A 19687-nucleotide genomic window follows, 5' to 3' on the forward strand; every position below is an offset into this window, starting at 1 on the left:
TTTTTATCCCCTACAGTATTCTTACCTCCCCTGAACACACAGTTGGATTTAAAATCTTATAGGGCTTGTTAAAGTCAATGTTGAAAATGTAAAGATCAATGTCGAAAAGGTCAATGTTCAGGGCCCTTAGTAGGGAGAGTCCATGGATGCAAAGGAAAGGAGACACTTAAGGTACCAGAATTCTCTGGCAAGCAGTTACCCTTGTAGACCATGCATATACAGAACTGGCCTCACTTTTGAGTTCGCAAAAGAGAAATTCTTGTCCTTGCTCTGAAGGAGCTTGCTGCTTTGTAGAAGGCAAGATATACAAATAAAACAGTTGGGGAAGTAAATTTAAGACCTAGTAAAAGTAAGTACTAAAATTGTGTTGGAAAGGGAGGTAGGCCTTCCTAGAAGAAGAATGCTCACTATCAGACTATAATAATCAGGGAGAGGGACTGGGATTGTGGCTCAGCGGTAGATCGCTTGCCTAGCACGGTCGGGGCCCAGGTTCGATCCTCAGCACCACATAAAAATAAAGGTATTGTGTTGTGTCCATCTACACCTAATATATATATATATATTTAAAAAATAATCAGGGAGATAGGTAATTGTAGGCTTGAGTGAGGCCCTGAACGAATGATGGAATTTGAAGAAAAGTAAAGGGAACTACAAGCATGCATTGTATGTACATTGCATTGTTAGCACTGTTAGGCAATGTGTTAACATTACATGGTCTCAGACAGTCCTGCAAAGCATATCTGCATCTTCAGGTTTTGTAGGTGAGGAAGGGAAGCTTGGAGAGGTTAAGGTTCCCTGAGTTATCAAATATGGTTTGTGCTGCACAGCTTCACTTTTAGCCTTTTGTCTGTACATTCATATATTTTCACAGTTTTAGAGAATTACTCCAAATTCATCATGATCGAAGACAATAAGGAGAACAAAGACCATTCCTTAGAAAGAGGAAAAGCAACTCTCATTTTTTCCTTAAAGAATGAAGTTGGAGGACTTATAAAAGCACTGAAAATCTTCCAGGTAAGCACTGTCCATATTTTTGCACAAAACATCCAAAAATGTGTCTTTAAATTATATTTAAAATATAAATTATTGTAGATTCTTCATAGACTGGCTACAGAAATTTTTTAAGAATTTATATTTCTAAAGTATTGTTCAGTTCAAATCCTTTCTCTGTGTCTTGTTAGCTGGATGATCATAGGTGAATGAATTAGGCTCTCTGCACATCTGTATAAAATGAGAACCTTATTTACCTCACTGGGTCATTGTGGGAATTAATATAGTTAATATATTTAAAGTGCTTTTGGGCTGGGAGTTGTGGTTCAGTGGTAGAGCTCTTTCCCAGCATGTGTGAGAACCTTTTTGGTTTGATCCTCAGCACCACATAAAATATACATAAATAAAATAAAGTTATAAAAAATAAATAAAATGTTTTGGATAATACAAAGTAAATTATCAATAAATGAAAGATATTTTAAAAATCAAGTTTCTATCAATATGATATATTACATATAGCCATTTGAAAATAATAGTTCAAATAATTAAACATTTAAATATAGACAAATAGTTTAGAAGAGTTTGTGATTAAAAGCATCAAAATTTCTGGGCTGGGGTTGTGACTCAGTGATAGGGTGCTTGCCTAGCACGCATGAGGCACTGGGTTTGATCCTCAGTACCACATTTTTAAAAAAATAAATAAATAAAATAAAGGTATTGTGAAAAAAAATTTAAAAAAAAACATCAAAATTTCCTTCGCTATCCCATATCCTCAGCCCTACTTCTTAGAAGCAGCCTTTTAAAACCACTTCTCTTCTTTAGCTCTTGGTGGTGAGTTATAAAACCTAAATATTGATTTGATATCTCTTTTTAAGTTAGGAAGTTTATACATTTATTTGTTCTCTATTGAAACTTTTTTTTTTTTAGAGAGAGTGAGAGAGGAGAGATAGTGAGAGAGAGAGAATTTTTAATATTTTTTATTTTTTAGTTCTTGGCGGACACAACATCTTTGTTGGTATGTGGTGCTGAGGATCGAACCCGGGCCACACGCATGCCAGGCGAGCATGCTACCACTTGAGCCACATCCCCAGCCCCCCTCTATTGAAACTTTGTTTATTTTTTTTGTTGTTGTTGCTGGGGATCGAACCCAGTGTCTCATGCATTCTAGGCAAGTGATCTACCACTGAGCCACAATCCCAGCTCCAGTAATTTTGATTTTGATACTGTCTTCTTTCCCTTTCCTTATCCCCCTTTCCCCAAATTTGACATTTTTTGTGTTGATTACCTTTGAGTCCTTAAGTAATATACCTATATATTTTCTTCTTCTATCAGTTTTCTATTTTATTTTATTGATAATCAAAGAATACAGGCACAGTTTAAAGAATCAACTGGTTCTATAGATTTTATAAAGAAAACAGCAGTCTTCTGCTCCAACTCTCTTAATTTCCATTTTCGTTGTTTTGATAACTTTAGGTTCAGAGGGTCAAGTTAATCTTACTAATGAAATCACATGTGCACTAGCATCATTGATTTATGAGTGTCTTCTGTCTTATTTTATTATTCCTTTTAACCTCCATTTCTCTCTTCTGATAGACAGCTGCTCTAATGTATTGGACGTGTACATTGACCTATTTTTATGTGCACTTTAGAATATGATGAGTGTTTATATGTGCATTTGCTAGTAACTTCATATAAATGTTAAGGTGCTGTCAGCAATTTTCCCCCACTTGGAATGGTGTTTTTAAGACTTTATTCTTCTAATTGCCATATGATGTTCCATTCATCCATCCCACTTTACTTGTCCTTAGCCTAGAGGAGGCAAACATTATAAACTTTTTAAGCCACTTTGCTAATATTTACTTCTACACTTATTAATAATTTGCTTATTCTGTTTCTATTTCTATTTCTTGTTTGTTTTTTTAAATTATAGATATTTTCCACAATAAGTATTTAGGTTTCTTTGTACAACTCCCTTTGTCTCATATTGCCTTGAACACCCCTCCCCAAATGCTCCCATTTTCTCATTGTAGTTATGTTTCAGTTTTGGCTATAACAATGTTTAGAGTTTTCATTATTAAGAATATTATTTAGGGACTGGAGCTGGGGCTCAGTGGTAAAGCACTTGCCTAGCATGTGTGAAGCAGTGGGTTTGATTCTCGGCACCGCATATAAATAAATTTAAAAAATAAAGTCCATTGACAACTAAGAAAATATTTAAAAAAAATAATAATAGGGGTCAGGATTGTGGCTCAGTGGTAGAGTGTTTGCCTAACATGTGTAAAGCACTGGATTTGATCCCCAGCACCACATTAAAAAAAAAAAAAAACAACTAAAATAAAGATATTGTGTCCATCTACAATTAAAAAATCATTAAAAAATAATATTATTCAAAGAAGAACCATATTATCCACAATTTGACTTTTCCTTTCCTGTAAAATAAGAAAATAGTGTTTAATGGCATGGACCTTGGAGTTGAAGAGCCTAGGTTTGAATTCCAGTTTTGATGCTTATTTGGTGTGTGTCTTTGAGAAAACTGCTTAACCCCTTTGTGCCTCTGTTCCTGTAATTAAAATATCTGACAGGGAAAGTCTTATTTATTACTCCTACTTTATCTGAATTTTCCTGGCTATATTTTTCCTCCAAATGAACTTTGAAATTAGTTACATTTCCTCACCAAATTCCATTGAGATTTTGATTTTTATTATTTTGTTATTATTCAATTTATATATTAATTTAGGAAGAATGGACATTTTGCATCCTTTTCTCCAAAAACATAATTTTTAACTGTGTATTTACTTGTCACCACTTAGAGAATATTTACAAATGCATTATTGTTATAAAATCATTAGAAATAGATGAAACAAAGTTCTTCTTTACTCCTAATCAATTCCAGTTAATTTTGTTACTGGCTTTCTTCTTATTGATTTTATATAATTCCATGTTCTGAGATACACTCTGTCTGTTCTAATTTCCTAACATCCCCTAACACTCTTCTTTCTTGGCTCATGTGCCTTGATCATTCTAATCTCACTCCTACCTTTGCTTGTAGTTTCTTTGGTTTGGAATCCCTAGTTACTTCCTTCTGCCTTCCTATTCTAGTCATTCTTCAAGATTCATTTCAATTCCCAGCTGCTCCATAAAGCCTTCTCCTCCTTCTAACATATGATGTTTTTCCCCTTTGCCAAACATCTCACTGCTTGTATTTCCTTCCAGTTGTTAAGCCCACTAGACTATAAGTTTCTTGTATGTTGAACCCTTGTTTACATTCTTCATAGTCCTTACTAGCTGCACAGTGTTTATTAAGTTATTTTAACATGAACTGATTAGTGTTAGAGATCATCTGCTCTAACCCACTCATTTTTGTGGAAAAATCATTGGGTGATTGGTTCTCATGTTTCATTATGTCCCCAGTACTTTTCCTTAGCTACCCACATTGGTAAGAGAATATATCCTCCTCCCCAGGTTTATACATATGGTACTTACAGCCCAGACTGACATGGGAAGTGATTAGAAGAAGCAATCTGGTTTAGTTAGCTCCTAAGTTTGTAGGTATTAAGCACTGTGTTCAAGCTGTTAATCAAATTTTATTAAATGCATTCTGTAAAGGAAATTTTTATTTTACAAGGACTAACATTAATATCACTTTTTGGAAACTAGCTTTATTTGTGAGAATTTTCCAAAGTTTCTTTTAAAATTTTTTTTTAGTTGCATTTGGACACAATACCTTTATTTTATTTATTTATTTTTATGTGGTGCTGAGGATCAAACCCAGCACCTCCCACATGCTAGGTGAGAACTCTACTGCCTAGCCACAACCTCAGCCCCCAAAGTTTCTTTTTATCCAGGAGACTTGGTGTTTTGATTTGAATTTCATTTCATTCTGATAATCTAAAGGAAGTCTATTTGGTATTAATTTATTGGTTTTTGAAGGTATGATGAATTTTGCCAACTTTTATTGAATTGTACATAATATTTAAGGGGAATTATTTTGCTATTGGCAGCACTTAAAACTGCCAAGCATCTCCCGACTCTTGGCTGTATAACAACTGATTTTTAGTGATAATGAAAGTAATCTTCTCAAAAATTATTTACATTTGAAGCTATTACATGTAATCTTTACTTTCTACTTTACAAAGGAGAAACATGTGAACCTGTTACATATCGAGTCCCGAAAATCAAAGAGAAGAAATTCAGAATTTGAGATTTTTGTTGACTGTGATATCAACAGAGAACAATTAAATGATATTTTTCATCTGCTGAAGTCTCATACTAATGTTCTCTCTGTGAATCCACCAGATAATTTTACTGTGAAAGAAGATGGTAAGTTTGGAAACTGAAAATACTACTAAGAAGATTAAGTACCTAATGTATGTCTAATCTTATATTCATCTTGAAGATATGAAAGCAAAAATAAAACACTGTCTTTTAAATTTCTTACAGTCTGGCAATGAAGGGAACACAAAATACTAAAGAAAATTATAAAGCAACATTTGATTAAGGATGAGACAAGTGAAAAGGAAGCTTCAAGTGTAAGATCCAGGGTGATTAGAAATTATCTCTCAATTTCCAAATCATCAATCATTTCTTGATTCTACAAACCTCCAGTTCACACTCTCTAAGCACTTAGTAACTCTTTCTGGGCTTAGCATCTAGCAGTTACTCAATGAATATTTGCATCTGTTGAGAATGTTGACAGTGACTGACAGCTGTGATGTGAAATATGTCATGTACAGCATTCCCACCAAAAGCAAATGAGAAAGGAATTAAGTCTTCTAAGGCTTCAAACACTCAGGACACTCAGAGAGCAAAGATAAAGGCTAAGTTCTTCATTTGTGAAAAAAATCTTTGTAGTTTATTTGGTGCAAAAGACAAATTGACTCATTTAGCCATATTTTTATGTACTCAATCTAAAATAATCTCCTGCTGGGCACAGTGGTGCATGCCTGTAATCCCATCAACTCCTGAGGCTGTGGCAGGAGGATCATGAGTTCAAAGCCAGCCCAAGCTATTTAGTGAGACCCTAAGCAAATCAGCAAGGCTCTGTTTCTAAATAATATATTTTAATAAGGTCTGGAGGTATGGCTCAGTGGTTAAGCACTCTTGGGTTCAATCCGTTACTAAATAAATAAACAAATAAATAAAAATAATCTCAGATTAGGTCACAATATTTGGAGTATAATCAGCGCTGAGATTCACCTATCATGTATTTGTACAGCCGTATGGTTGTTAAAATATTTGTGTATCTCCATTTTTGGCTGGCAGGGAGCTGCTTCACTGAGATGCTTGAGTATTTTTCACCATACCCAAAGCCACTGTTGCTCCAGATCCTTCACTATGACCCCTGTGCCCACCATTAACAAAGAAATGGTTACCTAGGACTCTGATCTATTATGAGGGATGTGTGACCCTATTATATCTGTTGTTAAATATTTTGGATATCACTCCTGGGTGCAGTAGAAAAAGCAATGTACTGGAGCAAGAAGGACTGAGTTCCTCTCTCTTCCATTGAAAACAAATTACCTTGGGTGCATTACCTTATCCTTCTGAAGTCTGATAGCTCACCTATAAAATGAAGAGTTTTATAAATAATAAGATGACTCAATTGATATTTAGGGTACACCAACTACTTATTAGATATTTCTGCTAAGAAACGGGGATAACAAAAATATATAGTCCCTATTCTAAGTAATTATTAGTATTTTGTGAAAGAAAGACTTATAAACAGATATGTTATAATAAAGTATAACAAAAGCCTCCACCTTGATTTTTTTTTTTGTGTGTGTGTGTGTGGTATCTGGGGATCAAACCCAGGACCATGCACATGCTAGGCAAGTACTCTACCTCTGAGCCACAACCCAACCCACAAAAAGCCTCTAGAGTTAGAAACATCACATCATAGGAACCCATGGAAAATTAGCAAGAGAAGTGTATGTGAAATGAAAAGGTCTCCTTACATATGGGTTTTGAAGGAAGTGAAGGACATTCTTAGGAAAACAGAAGGCTGGGTGGGTTGGGTGGGAGTGGGATAGGCATTCCTGGCAGAAGAATAGTATATGCAAACCCCAGTGTCCTGTAACTGAGGAATGGTGAGAATATCAAAGTGGCAAAGACATAAATGAATTTCTAAGATCCTTTTACTCAACAAAAATAGATATTCAAAGTTCTTATTAAACTTGTGCCTTGATTTGTGAAGTTGTACATCCTTAGCCTGCTTTGTAAGATAATGAACATGTGACTTAAAACATTTTTAAAACTTTGGTCTGTTACTGCAGTACAATATTTCTGCAACACTGAAGATACAAACCATTTTTATTTATTTATTTTTAAAAATTTATTCTTTTAGTTATACAAGATAGTAGAGTATCTTTTGACATATTTATACAAACATGGAGTACTTCTTATTCTAATTAGAATCCCAGTCTTGTAGTTGTACATGATATGGAGATTCACTGTCAAATAATTTTTAAAAGCAAAAATATTTTAAATAAAATTTACCTATTAGAAATAGAGCATTTATTTTACCTATATACATTTAGCTTTGATGTACAAGATAAAAATCTGATCTAGAATGTATTCATCTTTAGATTTCTTCTTCTTTATTGCCTTATTTAAGATTATTTCTTAAACTTTAAGTGGCTTTTGTATTTTTCAGGTATGGAAACTGTTCCTTGGTTTCCAAAGAAGATTTCTGACCTGGACTTTTGTGCTAACAAAGTTCTGATGTATGGATCTGAACTAGATGCAGACCATCCTGTAAGTATTTTTTTAATTTTTTTTTAGTTGTAGATGGATACAATGCCTTTATTTTATTTGTTTATTTTTATGTGGTGCTGAGGATCAAAACCAGTCCTTCACACTTGCTATGCAAGTGCTCTATCACTGACCTACAACCCCAGCCCTGTAAATATGTTTTAAAATAAACATTCTCATGGAAATAATTTAGAGAAAACTAAATTAAGGGCAACGTTTTTGAGAAAGTATTTTTCTAGACTAAATAGGGTCTGGTTTTAATCTGGATTAGTAGATCTCCACATTGGTGGAAGTGAGATGAACTGCCTGAAAAGCATCTAACGTCATTGGTTCTAAGGCATCTATCCTATGCCTGGTATTGCTATTATTAATAGCTATCCTGGGAATTCTACAATCAAGGGGTAACTGCAGTCAGTTCTTATAAAAATGGGCATGGGTTATTGGAAAAGGGAGTAAATGTACCACACACATTTTTCTGGCATGACTGCCTTATTAGACCATTAATAAACTAGGAAGTTTTTTTAAATCTTGGAAAACTGTACATTACTGGCACAAGCTGGAGAATTAGTAAATCCAGAATATTAGGCTTGGAAGCTCTAGGTTCTTGGGAGGAGGAAAGAGACTGTGACTGTGGAGTCCCACATACCTGCGTTTTGCTGTACCTCGTTTCACTTAGTTGCTGTGTGACTAGGACCTTCTGCTACTTTTGGCAGTCAGCGGTGACCCCCTCTACATTTATTCTATAAACTTATTGAATAACTGTTGCAATGAAATGCAGTACTTGTCTGAAAGGAGCATGTAGTCTAGTTGAAAAACTAAAGCACATAAGTATAAATAAACATGCAAAAAATGTAAGTGTGCAAAGTGACATTAAAAAATTACTTTAAAATAAACACAAGAGAGCAAACACTTCTAGCTGAAGAGATCAGAGAAAAGCAATGTTTCAACTGGGCATTAAAAGACTTCATCAGGTAAAAGATGGAGAGGAAGGATAATTCGGGGAAATTAACAAAGGTTCAGAAGCAAGAAAATCTGGGGCAGGTTAATGGAAAGGTGAGTAATGGGTTTTCCTGGTCTACTACTAAATTCTGTTAATTTTCACCTCCTAAGTATTTCTGAAATTTGTTCTTTATTTATCTTTACTATCACGTCCCTTAATTGGTGTCCCTGTCTCTAGCCCTGCCATCTTCAAACACATCCACAGTCATTAGAATGATCTAAAACCTCAATATGATCAATATCCTAATAATTACTGATCTCCATCTCCTAAAAAAATCACCCATGGTTCCTAGATACATACCTAAGAGGATTGAAAACTTGTCCAGAAATGTCCATAGCAGCATGAGAACAAGAAAGTAGGAAAAAAAATCAAATGTCCATCAATGGATGGAATGGATAAAGGGTGATTTGTGTGTCTTACATTCCAATCCATACAACAGAATATTATTGGCCATAAAAAGTTATAAAATACTGAGATGTGCTACAACATGAATGAAGCCTGAGAGAAGCCAGTCACAAAAGGCCATATAATGTATGATTCGTTTTACATGAAGTGTCCTGAATAGGCAAATTCATGGAAACAGAAAATAGCTAATGAATATGATGTAACATTTTTTGGTTGTGAAATTTTTCTGAAATTAGGAGATGTAGGTGGTTGTTAATTTCTGTGACTATATTGAAATCTTTGAAATGGATTCTTTATGATATATGAATTATATCACAATAAAGTTGCTGTTTCAAAAAAAAATTACCAAGGTACTTCCACAACTCAAGGCTCAAATCAACCTCCTTAGCAGGTATTTAATCTCCAGGCCCGTTATTATTCTAGGCATTCTCCATCCCCACCCTCCAACCTCCAGAAATATTGGCTTGCTTAGATATTCTTAGGTATAACACACAGTTTTCAATCTCTGTGCTATTGTTGGTGTTATCCCTTCTGACCTCCTCCATCTGTTTTCACTCTTCCTCCTGAGACTTAGCTCAGGAATCAACACTGAAATCCTTTCCTGAGCCACACTATCCTCTTTTATACCCTGGATTATGAGCATTTGTTTTGTGTTTCTGTGACATTCTGTGAAATTCAATATGGCACTTACCATGTTTTCTAATAATTGGTTCATGTAAACTTCTTGAAGCTCCAGATTGTTCTTTGTTCATATTTATGTCTCCAGACTTTAACATAAAGGCAAGTACTCAGAAGGGGATCATAAATTTGTACTAAAGAGATGAGTCCCATTTACTCTTTGCAGGTGTCCTCATCTTTTCTTTTCTTTGCATTATTGGTTATTTCCTCATGGACTTTACTTTTTTATTTCTTATTTTGTCTACATTTTCCTTAAATATTTTTCAAGTTGGAGTTTTAACAGTACTATTTTATCTGTTCTTCTCCTTGCCTGATACTGGGGATTGAACCCAGGGATGGTCTACCACTAAGCCACACCTCTAGCTCTTTTTATTTATTTATTATGTTAAGATAAGATCTCACTAAGTTGCTGAGGCTGGCTTTCGAACTTGCAATCCTCCTGCCTCAGCCTCCTGCATTTGTCTTTTTTTTTTAATTGTCTCTGTTTGCATCTGCAAATGATGAAATTGTTTGCATTTTGTGATAAGATCTAAGGTTAAATTAAGTATCTATTTCAAACATTATTAATTACTTTTTAACTGTTAATTTTGACCACAGGTAAATATAACTGAAGATATGGTCGAATGATTAAGAAAAAAACAAAACAAAGCAACTCACTAGTGAAAGAGAGCCTTGGATTTAGCTAGAACTGTGCTTTCCCTAGTTTTCAAACTATTTTATCTTTATAACCACTATAGTATCTTAGTATCTTTGTATAGAAACTATCTTTTTTCTTTGTAACCATTAGAGTATAAAGGGGGTGGTGTAACACTGATTTCAAAATCAAAATTATCACAGTACCTGCTCATAGTAACAGTTGTATAGCCAGTTAATATATTTCTGCTAATAATAATGAAATGTTTCCTAAATGTAAATTTTCAAGAATTTTTAGTATGAATTTTTAAAAACTTATCTTTAATTATTAGGGCTTCAAAGACAATGTTTACCGTAAAAGACGGAAGTATTTTGCAGAGTTGGCTATGAGCTATAAACAGTAAGTATATTACCTAATAACATATTCAACATTGAAATCATAAAATAAATGACTGGAGTAAATTGTGTTTATTTAGGCTGCTACTTCAGAATGACTCCTTCCCTTTATCTCATTAGTGGAGACCCCATTCCCAAAGTTGAATTCACTGAAGAAGAGATTAAGACCTGGGGAACCATTTTTCGAGAGCTCAACAAACTCTACCCAACCCATGCTTGCAAAGAGTATCTCAAAAACTTACCTTTGCTTTCTAAATATTGTGGATATCGGGAAGATAATATCCCACAATTGGAGGATGTCTCAAATTTTTTAAAAGGTAATAAGCTAATTGGTTTTTTGTAAGGGGAATGTTAAACTCTGTTTTGATCTTGACAGCATTTAAACAGAGAAATAAAATCTAGTTGTATGGAAGACCAGAGTTTTCCTGTCTTCTGTTTTGGAGTATTGCATTCAGGATTGGGCACCACAGTTAAAGAGGGATGATCATAACGTGGAACAAGAGAAGAGCAAAGTGAGCAAACTTATTAGAGGAGTTGAACATTTATCTCATAAGTCAAATTTGAAGGACACTTAGGATGTTCAACTTGGAGATTTAGGGGACATTTATTAACATTTAAATATTTGAATATTTGAAAGCCATCTTACATAATAGAGGGAATACTGTGTGACCCTAAGGTAGACTGTTGGGTTAAAAACTGCAAGCTTGTGGCTTAGAATGGAGAATATCTTGTTAAAAGAGCCAAGAGCCATTTGAAAACACAGCAGACTTCTGAGAGGTTACTTCCCTATTCATGGAGGTGTTTGTACGAAAGGTCCACCAGTCAGAAAAGATTCAAGCAACTTGGGGAATGGTGACATAGATGATCCCTTTCCACACTAGGATTCTATCATTTTATCAAGAAAGATGTGCTAGTAGAAGCATGAACAAAAGGTAAAGATAATTTTATTCCTTTTAATTCTTCATGCATTTTTGATCCAAGCTTCATTTTTTCTACATAGTATAGAAAGCAAAATGACCAAGGATTTCCAGGATTGAAAATATCTAAAAAGAAAAAAAAAAAAAAGAAATAGCCCCCTTTATCACAGCAGAATGGAAGATGTAGTGAAAAAAAGAGGTTATATTTTTGAATCACAGTGATTTATTTTTTAGTTGTAGTTGGACACAATACCTTTATTTATTTATTTATTTTTATGTGGTGCTGAGGATCAAACCCAGGGCATTGCACGTGCTAGGCAAGCACTCTACCACTGAGCCACAATCCCAGCCCCTAGTTTCTTTTTTGAATGTCTGAAATGACTATCTTTGTGTTTCTCTCATGTACTATTAACAAAAATCTACATATCTATTCAAGAACTATAGATATAACTAAAAACAAAATAAAAATGAATTCCGTAAGAAATTCATTTAATATTATTTCTATAAGGGAAGAAATCATGTGTTTCCTATAAAAGCTAGACTAGTAAAATAGTACAGAAACAGTCAATGCAAATGACCTTGCTGGACTTACAAAGTTCGACAAGTGTATACAACAGAAGTTGTTGGAAAATCAAATTTGCAAGAGATTTGGAGGAAGTATTCTGTTATGGATGCAAAACTGATAGCTGTTCCCTTGGGGATCTAGAGCCTGGGATGACTGCAGGATGATATATTTACTGGAGGTATTTCAAAGGCTAACTGTCAAAGACAGAAAAAACAAAATTAAAAGTTTAAACAAAACATTAACTGAAGGATAATACCTATATTGTCAAATATGGTAGCCATTAGTCACATGTGATTATTTAAATTTTAAATAATCAAACTAGATTGAAATCAAAATGTTGGTTTCTCACTCACACTGGCCACATAAGGAGTACCCAGGAGCCACCTGTGGTTAGAGGTTGCCTTATTGCATAGCACAGGTACAAAATATTTTGATCACTGTGGAGAGTTCTATTGGATAGTTCTCTGCCCATCAGAGTGGGAGTATCCAAGTACAAACCGGATAAAATGGAACACCAGAATTGTGAGGTTTGAATGAAGGACAAGATTGGTGCTCACAGAGAGGTCTTCCAAGTCACTAAAGCCTGGTGGCAGGCCCCCTGTACAGTAAGCATGCAGTCTTGGCAGATGGGGGACAGAAGAGCACCATTCAGTTGACATAACATTAAGAAAGGACAAAATATAATGCTGGCTAAAAATGGCATATATTAAAAAATGATATAAAATAATAGATCTTTTAAGTGAGTTCTTACGAAAAGAAAGTAAGATTAAGGGATATTCTCAACCCTTTAATGAGACAGTAAGGGATAGTGTAAGCAGAACTGGGTTCTCATCCTACCTTTATCATCTACTGCATGTCCTTGAGTACATTATTGAGTCATAATAAGGAGAAACATCCTTAATTCATTTTGTAAACACAAAAGGAGATGTGATATGTAAAAGGTCTGACTCATTACCCGGTCATGGTAAATGTTTAATAATTAATAGTTTCCTTTATGCACATACTATAAGTTTTAGTTTCTATGTCCTCCCTCACAAATGTTGCTTAGTGCCAGTGGCAGAATTAAAATGCACTGGTCAATGATATTTCTCTTTTTCTTTGCAGAACGCACAGGGTTTTCCATCCGTCCCGTGGCTGGTTACCTATCACCAAGAGATTTCCTATCAGGTTTAGCCTTTCGAGTTTTTCACTGCACTCAATATGTGAGACACAGTTCAGATCCCCTCTATACCCCAGAACCGTGAGTACTTTCAGTTCAGCCATTCACTCATCAAATGGTTATTAATAATAATGTTACCCCTCATGGATTTTTAGTGAGGATTAAATGAATTAGCATGTGAAAAAGCATCTAGCATAGTGCCTAACACCTAATACATTTCCATGCTCTATACAATTAGCCATTATTATAATTATTAATTGACAACCTGTTAGGTGCCAGGTGATATTCTTTGCAAAGAGGGTGTAAAGAAATCAGACAAAAATTTCTGCCTTCATAGAGCTTGTATTCCAGTGGGGGCTATGGGTAACAAACAAATAAATGTATGTGTACATTATGCCAGATGGCAATAAACGCCATGGACAAAAGTCAATCTAGGAAAAGAATGGAGGTGTGTATGTGAATGTTGCTGTTTTGTGAGGGGTGATAAGGGAGGAACATGCTGAGAAGATGACATATAAGCAGAGACCTAATTGGGGTGGGGTTGGGAGACATGGGGATGTCTCTGAGTATCTGATATGCACTTATGTGTGTGAGTCTTTGAGGGGCCAAGGTTTTAAACCAAAATCATTTCTTAATTTGATTAATGTCCTTTGTGATCCATTACTACCTGATCAACTGGAATAAAAGTAAGATTAGATTTTGATTCGATTGAATGGTTGATTATGTATTTATGCTAAGCATCACAGTGTGACAAACTTGTACCTTTATTTCAGAGATACCTGCCATGAACTCTTAGGTCATGTTCCCTTGTTGGCCGAACCTAGCTTTGCTCAGTTCTCCCAGGAAATTGGCCTGGCATCTCTTGGAGCTTCAGAGGAGGCTGTTCAAAAACTGGCAACGGTATAAATCTGGAAATTCCTGTATAGTTCAGTAATTCTCAACTGGGTACATTTTATTTATGTGGTTTAAAAGTTCATACATATTCAAAGTGACCATTAGAAAATTTGTCTTTGCTGATGATATTTAAATTAAATAAATTTAAATGACATTAAAAGAAGATGAATAATTTTAAGGGTTTTTAATGAGCTTTAAAGGAAGGTAGAGAAACACAAGATTACTTTAATTTTACTAGTTTCTTTTTAAACTGGGGATATAACCCAGGAGTGTTTTACCACTGAGCTACATCCCAGATCTTTTTATTTTTTATTTTGAGACAGTGTCTCATTAAATTTATCAGCGCTCACTAAATTGCTGAGGCTGGCCTTGAAAGTGCTATCCTCCTGTCACAGCCTCCTGAGCCACTTTGATTACAGGCATGCATCACCACGCCTGATATAATTTTACTAGTTTGTATACCTTTCCCAATAAAAATGCTAGGCTTTATAAAAATTATGCTGAAAGTTTTTGAGCACTAGATACAGACACTGTTCTGGAAATACAAAGATGAGTAAGGTCTTGTTCTTGTCTTCAAGAAACTGCTATACTACGTGAGGACACAGTCATGTTTGAGTGAGATAAAGCCTATAGAGAAGTTCAGGTGAAGTACTCCAGGAGCCCAGGGAACAATTTGGAAGAGTTTTAATGGAAAAGGGACATCTAGACTAGCTGATGAAAAATGAGTAATGTTCTTATGTGCCAAGAAATAAAATATGAACATCTAGGATGAGGACACACACGGAAAGACAAGGAGGTGCTTGCTTTGTTGAGGAAATGACAGGAAATTGGAGAAAGTTCTGTGGGAGTGTAGGGGGGTCATGTAAGATGGACTAGCTGGTTGGAATAGTGCTTCTTAAATTATAGTTTGGAGACCCTGGGGGTGGGGGTCCTTGAGACCTTCCATAGGGTCCTTGAGGTAAAAATTATGCATAGGTAAAAGATGCATTCAAAGGGTAGAGTGGATTTTCGTGTAACAGAGTTCAGATTCCACATTGCAGATGAACTTTAAGAAAATACCATGTGTTGAGTTTTGATGTAGTTCAATGAAGAATATCCACACTTATCTTGAAAGGCTACTAAAATACCCAACCCTTTTCCAACTACAGAGCTGTGAAGATGAATTTTCTTCATATACTTAAATGAAAACAACATATTGCAATAGGTTAAATACAGAAGCAAATATGACAATCCATCTGTTTTCTAGCCAGACATTAAATAATGTATAGCCAGACATTAAAAAGATTTATAACAATGTTAACTAGATTCCACATTGTGTACCCAATAATTATGATTATATTTTGTTAAAAATTAAAATTAAAAAGATTTATAACAATGCAGAATGATACTACTTATTTTACTAAGTTGTTATTTATGGCTGGGCACTGTGGTGCATGCCTGTATTCCCAAGAGCTTGGGAGGCTGAGGCAGGAGGATCCTGAGTTCAAATCCAGCCTCAGCAAAACCGAGGCACTAAGCAACTCAGTGAGACCCTGTCTCTAAATAAAATGCAAAAAGTAGGGCTGGGGATGTGGCCCAGTGGTCATGTGTCCCTGAGATCAACCCCTGGTACCCATCTACCAAAAAAGATATTATTTATGTTACCATAAAATGGGTTTGCTATATTTAAAGTTACTTAGTAAATATCTTAAATGCTTCTTGGTCTTAGTTTTTAATATGGTCAATACAGTTAGCTATAACTTATATACAAAAAAGATTTCTGAGATCTTCTGTAATTTTTAATTGTATACAACAATGTTCAGAACAAGTTTGAGAAGTACTGATTTAGAATGAGGCCAGACCATGTAAAGACTTGTGAACTGGGCTGGGGATCTTGGGCTTTCTTCTGGAGACACTTTAGGTGAGTGACTAAGAGATGATTTTTTTTTTTTGAGGTGCTAGGGATAGAATTTAGGGCCTTGTGCATGCTAGGCTAGTGCACTGATGAAATTTGTTTTAATTAAGTCATTCATGATGTGAAAATATTATTAATGTTCTTTTGCAGTGCTACTTTTTCACTGTGGAATTTGGTCTGTGTAAACAAGATGGGCAGCTAAGAGTCTTTGGTGCTGGCTTACTTTCTTCTATCAGTGAGCTCAAAGTAAGAGTTGTGAATTTTTGCACATAACCCTGCTTACCTAATATAACTGACAAGCTTAAAACAGTTCTTGTATTTGAACAAGGGCTTACTATTGAAAATACTTGGGGTGGCAGTAAACATTACTTGAATACTTTTTTCTATTTCCCAAGTTTTATATATGTACAAGTTGTATATTTATACAAATGTACATATATACATATATCTATATATGTATCTACATGTATAATATATAGATATGTAAGATATACATGCACACATATATAATGCCCTTTATTTGTTTATTTTTATATGGTGCTGAGGATTGAACCCAGTGCCTCATGCACGCTAGGCAAGCACTCTACCACTGAGCCCCAGCTCCAGCCCTATAATGTCTTTTAAATAAAAACTGTTTTGAAGCTTTGCTTAAAAAGTTTTGCTGTTTCCTCACCATTTGTTATACTACCAGTAAAATCTATAATTTCTAGGGTATTATTTGAGATTTATTGTTTATCCAATGAGTGAAGGAAATTGTTCAGTGATGTCTATCACTGTCCAAGGTACTACATTCCTGCTCTGAAGGAGTCTGCTACCTAATGGTGGGTATCACTCATGTATAAGATTAACTACTGGTACCTACTGTCAGGTAGAAAGCAGACGTCATAATGCAGGAATAAAAAAAGGTCCTTGGGTGTCTCCTAAATGTAGAAGAGAGTTAGAATAAAGCCATAGAGATAACAGGGGGCATTTTTTTTTTGGAAGAATAAGCCATTTGTTTTGCTGAGGTATAATATGGGTTTAGTGGAGATGTAGGAAATGTTTGGAATTGTAGGTTGAGGCCATTGCATAAGTAAAAAGTTTGGAGGTATGCCAATTCTGGCAATTGTGTGATCCATGAAAATAGACCGTATATCTTGATCCACTGACTCTTTGTTCTCTAGCATGCACTTTCTGGACATGCCAAAGTAAAGCCTTTTGATCCCAAGATTACCTGTAAACAAGAATGTCTAATTACAACTTTTCAAGATGTCTATTTTGTATCTGAAAGTTTTGAAGATGCAAAGGAGAAGATGAGGTAAAGTATATCTTTCTCATGCCTTTATTTTCTTTTGCAAAAGATGGATCTAGAAATAAGCAGCTAGGTAATTAGGAGCACACTAGGAGCCTTTTTGCCTGTGACACATTTCCCTTTCATGACAAATATTTAGAATGTGATATTTGTAATGATATTAGGTGGTTGCAAATATGAATCAGATAGAGTGAAAAACTGGTTTATTCCAATTCCTTCCCATTAGAGAGTTTGTAGCTTAGTAGAAAAAATAAACTATACACAAATTACTATATAACAATATGGAAAAATGACAAGCAACTAAAAAAGACATAGATGACACATTGTTCACGTTTTATTCAAGAGCAGTTCATTTTAGCTGGGAAATAGGGAAAGCTTAACTGCATGTGAGAAAGTACTTGAAGGATAGATACTATTTAGAAATGTTAGGTTTTAGGTTTAGAGACAGCACAGAAAAAGGTAAGGATGTTGAAAAAGAATAAGAGATATGTGCAATGTATTCAAAGTTATACTTTAATTGTTAATCAGCCATATATGTGGTTAAAAAAAGAAGGCTACTAAGGGGAGATTTGTATAATACTTCTGATAAAAATAAAACTCTTGAACTACGATAGTAAGGAAGGAAAGAACTGTAAGCAGAATTAACCAAAAAAAAAAAAAAAACATTTGGTGGAGAGGGTCATGAGGTCACATTGTGAAGACAGTGATACGGGTTGAAGATATACTCCTTGTCTTCCAGAGATTGACTGTAATTGGGGAGTTAGGCCATGCACAGAACCAAATAATAATATTGGCAGTGCTTTCTCTAGTACATATGGCACTTTTGTGCAAATTGGAAGTGGTCCCCTCTGGGTGTACCAGATGGATTACAACCTGAATTCCAATCCCTATCATGTACAATTGTCCTTAGCTGCACAGTTATCCCTAGGGATCCTGAGAGGTTCAAATGTTGGTTTGATAAAGGAGGCAGGATATTAATGCTTGAAGAAAGGGTAGAATTTAGGTCATTTAAGTGGAAGCTAGAGGAAAACATTCTAAGCAGAAAGAATATACAAGTGCAGTAGGTAGGACTGTTCCTGGACTCTGTGCATGTGTGTAGGTATAGGTATGTAAGGTGTAGCTGAGAAATCTGTTACTCTGTGGTCAAATATTGCCACTACCTGCTAATAGAGGTACTGTGGTTGGTGTCCTTAGTGTAATCTAGAGAAATATAGGGCTGGGGTGCTCAGTGCTGGAGTACTTACTTGGCATGTGTAAAGCCTGGGGTTCCCTTCCCAGAACTGCAAAATAATAATAGTAATAATAATAATAAAAAAATATAAGAATGCAAGAGATATAGAGCTGTATAAAGGCTGTGTAAAGTAACAAATCATTAAGAAACTTATTTTTTTAAATTTTATTTTTAGTTGTAGTTGCACACAATACCTTTTATTTATTTATTTTTTTATGTGGTGCTAAGGATCGAACCCAGGGCCTTGCACGTGCTAGGCAAACACTCTACCGCTGAGCCACAACCCCAGCCCAAGAAAGTTACTATTGAGAGACCTTGCCCTAGTAATGTCAGGGTAGGTGTATTTAGGACTACTTTAGGTTTTCCACCTGTTGCATTCTTGGGGCACTCTGCATGTGTAGGTGGGGAATTAGGTCAAATTGGTTGCACACATATCTAATAAAGATTTGCCTTTTTCTTAGCATGTGAAATAGGTCGTCTATTTAGTTTTCATCATCTGGACCCCACTCCTCAAGATTGACGGTCTCTTGTTTGTTTTCTTAAACAGAGAATTTACCAAAACAATTAAGCGTCCATTTGGAGTGAAGTATAATCCATACACACAGAGTATTCAGATCTTCAAAGACACCAAAAGCATAACCAGTGCCATGAATGAATTGCGCCGTGATCTCGATGTAGTCAGTGATGCCCTCACTAAGGTCAGCAGGCAGCTGAGTATGTGATGGTCGCCAGTCCTCGTCCAGAAAGCATCTGAGCATCACTTCAGAGCCTGTGCACTAACTCTTGCTTTTCTTGAAGACCTGATTGTGGAGGCACAGCATTTCTGACTAAGCAATCACTAGTCTTTGAAAATGTGTACCCAGGATACTCTACCATCTATTTTT

At 35.2% G+C, this 19687-nt stretch overlaps 1 protein-coding gene across 1 annotated transcript; it reads left to right on the forward strand.

Moving 5' to 3' along the window:
* Window positions 1-897: 897 nt before the first annotated feature.
* Tph1 (tryptophan hydroxylase 1) lies at window positions 898-19525 on the forward strand. The gene is made up of 10 exons (XM_026398996.2): window positions 898-1014; window positions 5127-5310; window positions 7643-7743; window positions 10789-10856; window positions 10973-11169; window positions 13439-13574; window positions 14267-14393; window positions 16432-16527; window positions 17445-17578; window positions 19351-19525. The coding sequence occupies exons 1-10, from the start codon at window positions 898-900 to the stop codon at window positions 19523-19525; spliced, it is 1335 nt and encodes a 444-aa protein (XP_026254781.2).
* Window positions 19526-19687: the final 162 nt, after the last annotated feature.

This window comes from Urocitellus parryii, chromosome 4 (genome assembly GCF_045843805.1).
Source record: "Urocitellus parryii isolate mUroPar1 chromosome 4, mUroPar1.hap1, whole genome shotgun sequence".
Lineage (NCBI taxonomy): Eukaryota > Metazoa > Chordata > Mammalia > Rodentia > Sciuridae > Urocitellus > Urocitellus parryii.

What these genes read in the sequence shown, in the direction of transcription:
- Tph1 (XM_026398996.2), top strand. Translation starts at nt 898, where the DNA reads ATGATCGAAGACAATAAGGAGAACAAAGACCATTCCTTAGAAAGAGGA. An exon ending in AACTAGATGCAGACCATCCT is followed by an intron (nt 7,744 to 10,788) that starts GTAAGTATTTTT and finishes TTTAATTATTAG; the next exon opens with GGCTTCAAAGACAATGTTTA. An exon ending in TTGGCTATGAGCTATAAACA is followed by an intron (nt 10,857 to 10,972) that starts GTAAGTATATTA and finishes TTATCTCATTAG; the next exon opens with TGGAGACCCCATTCCCAAAG.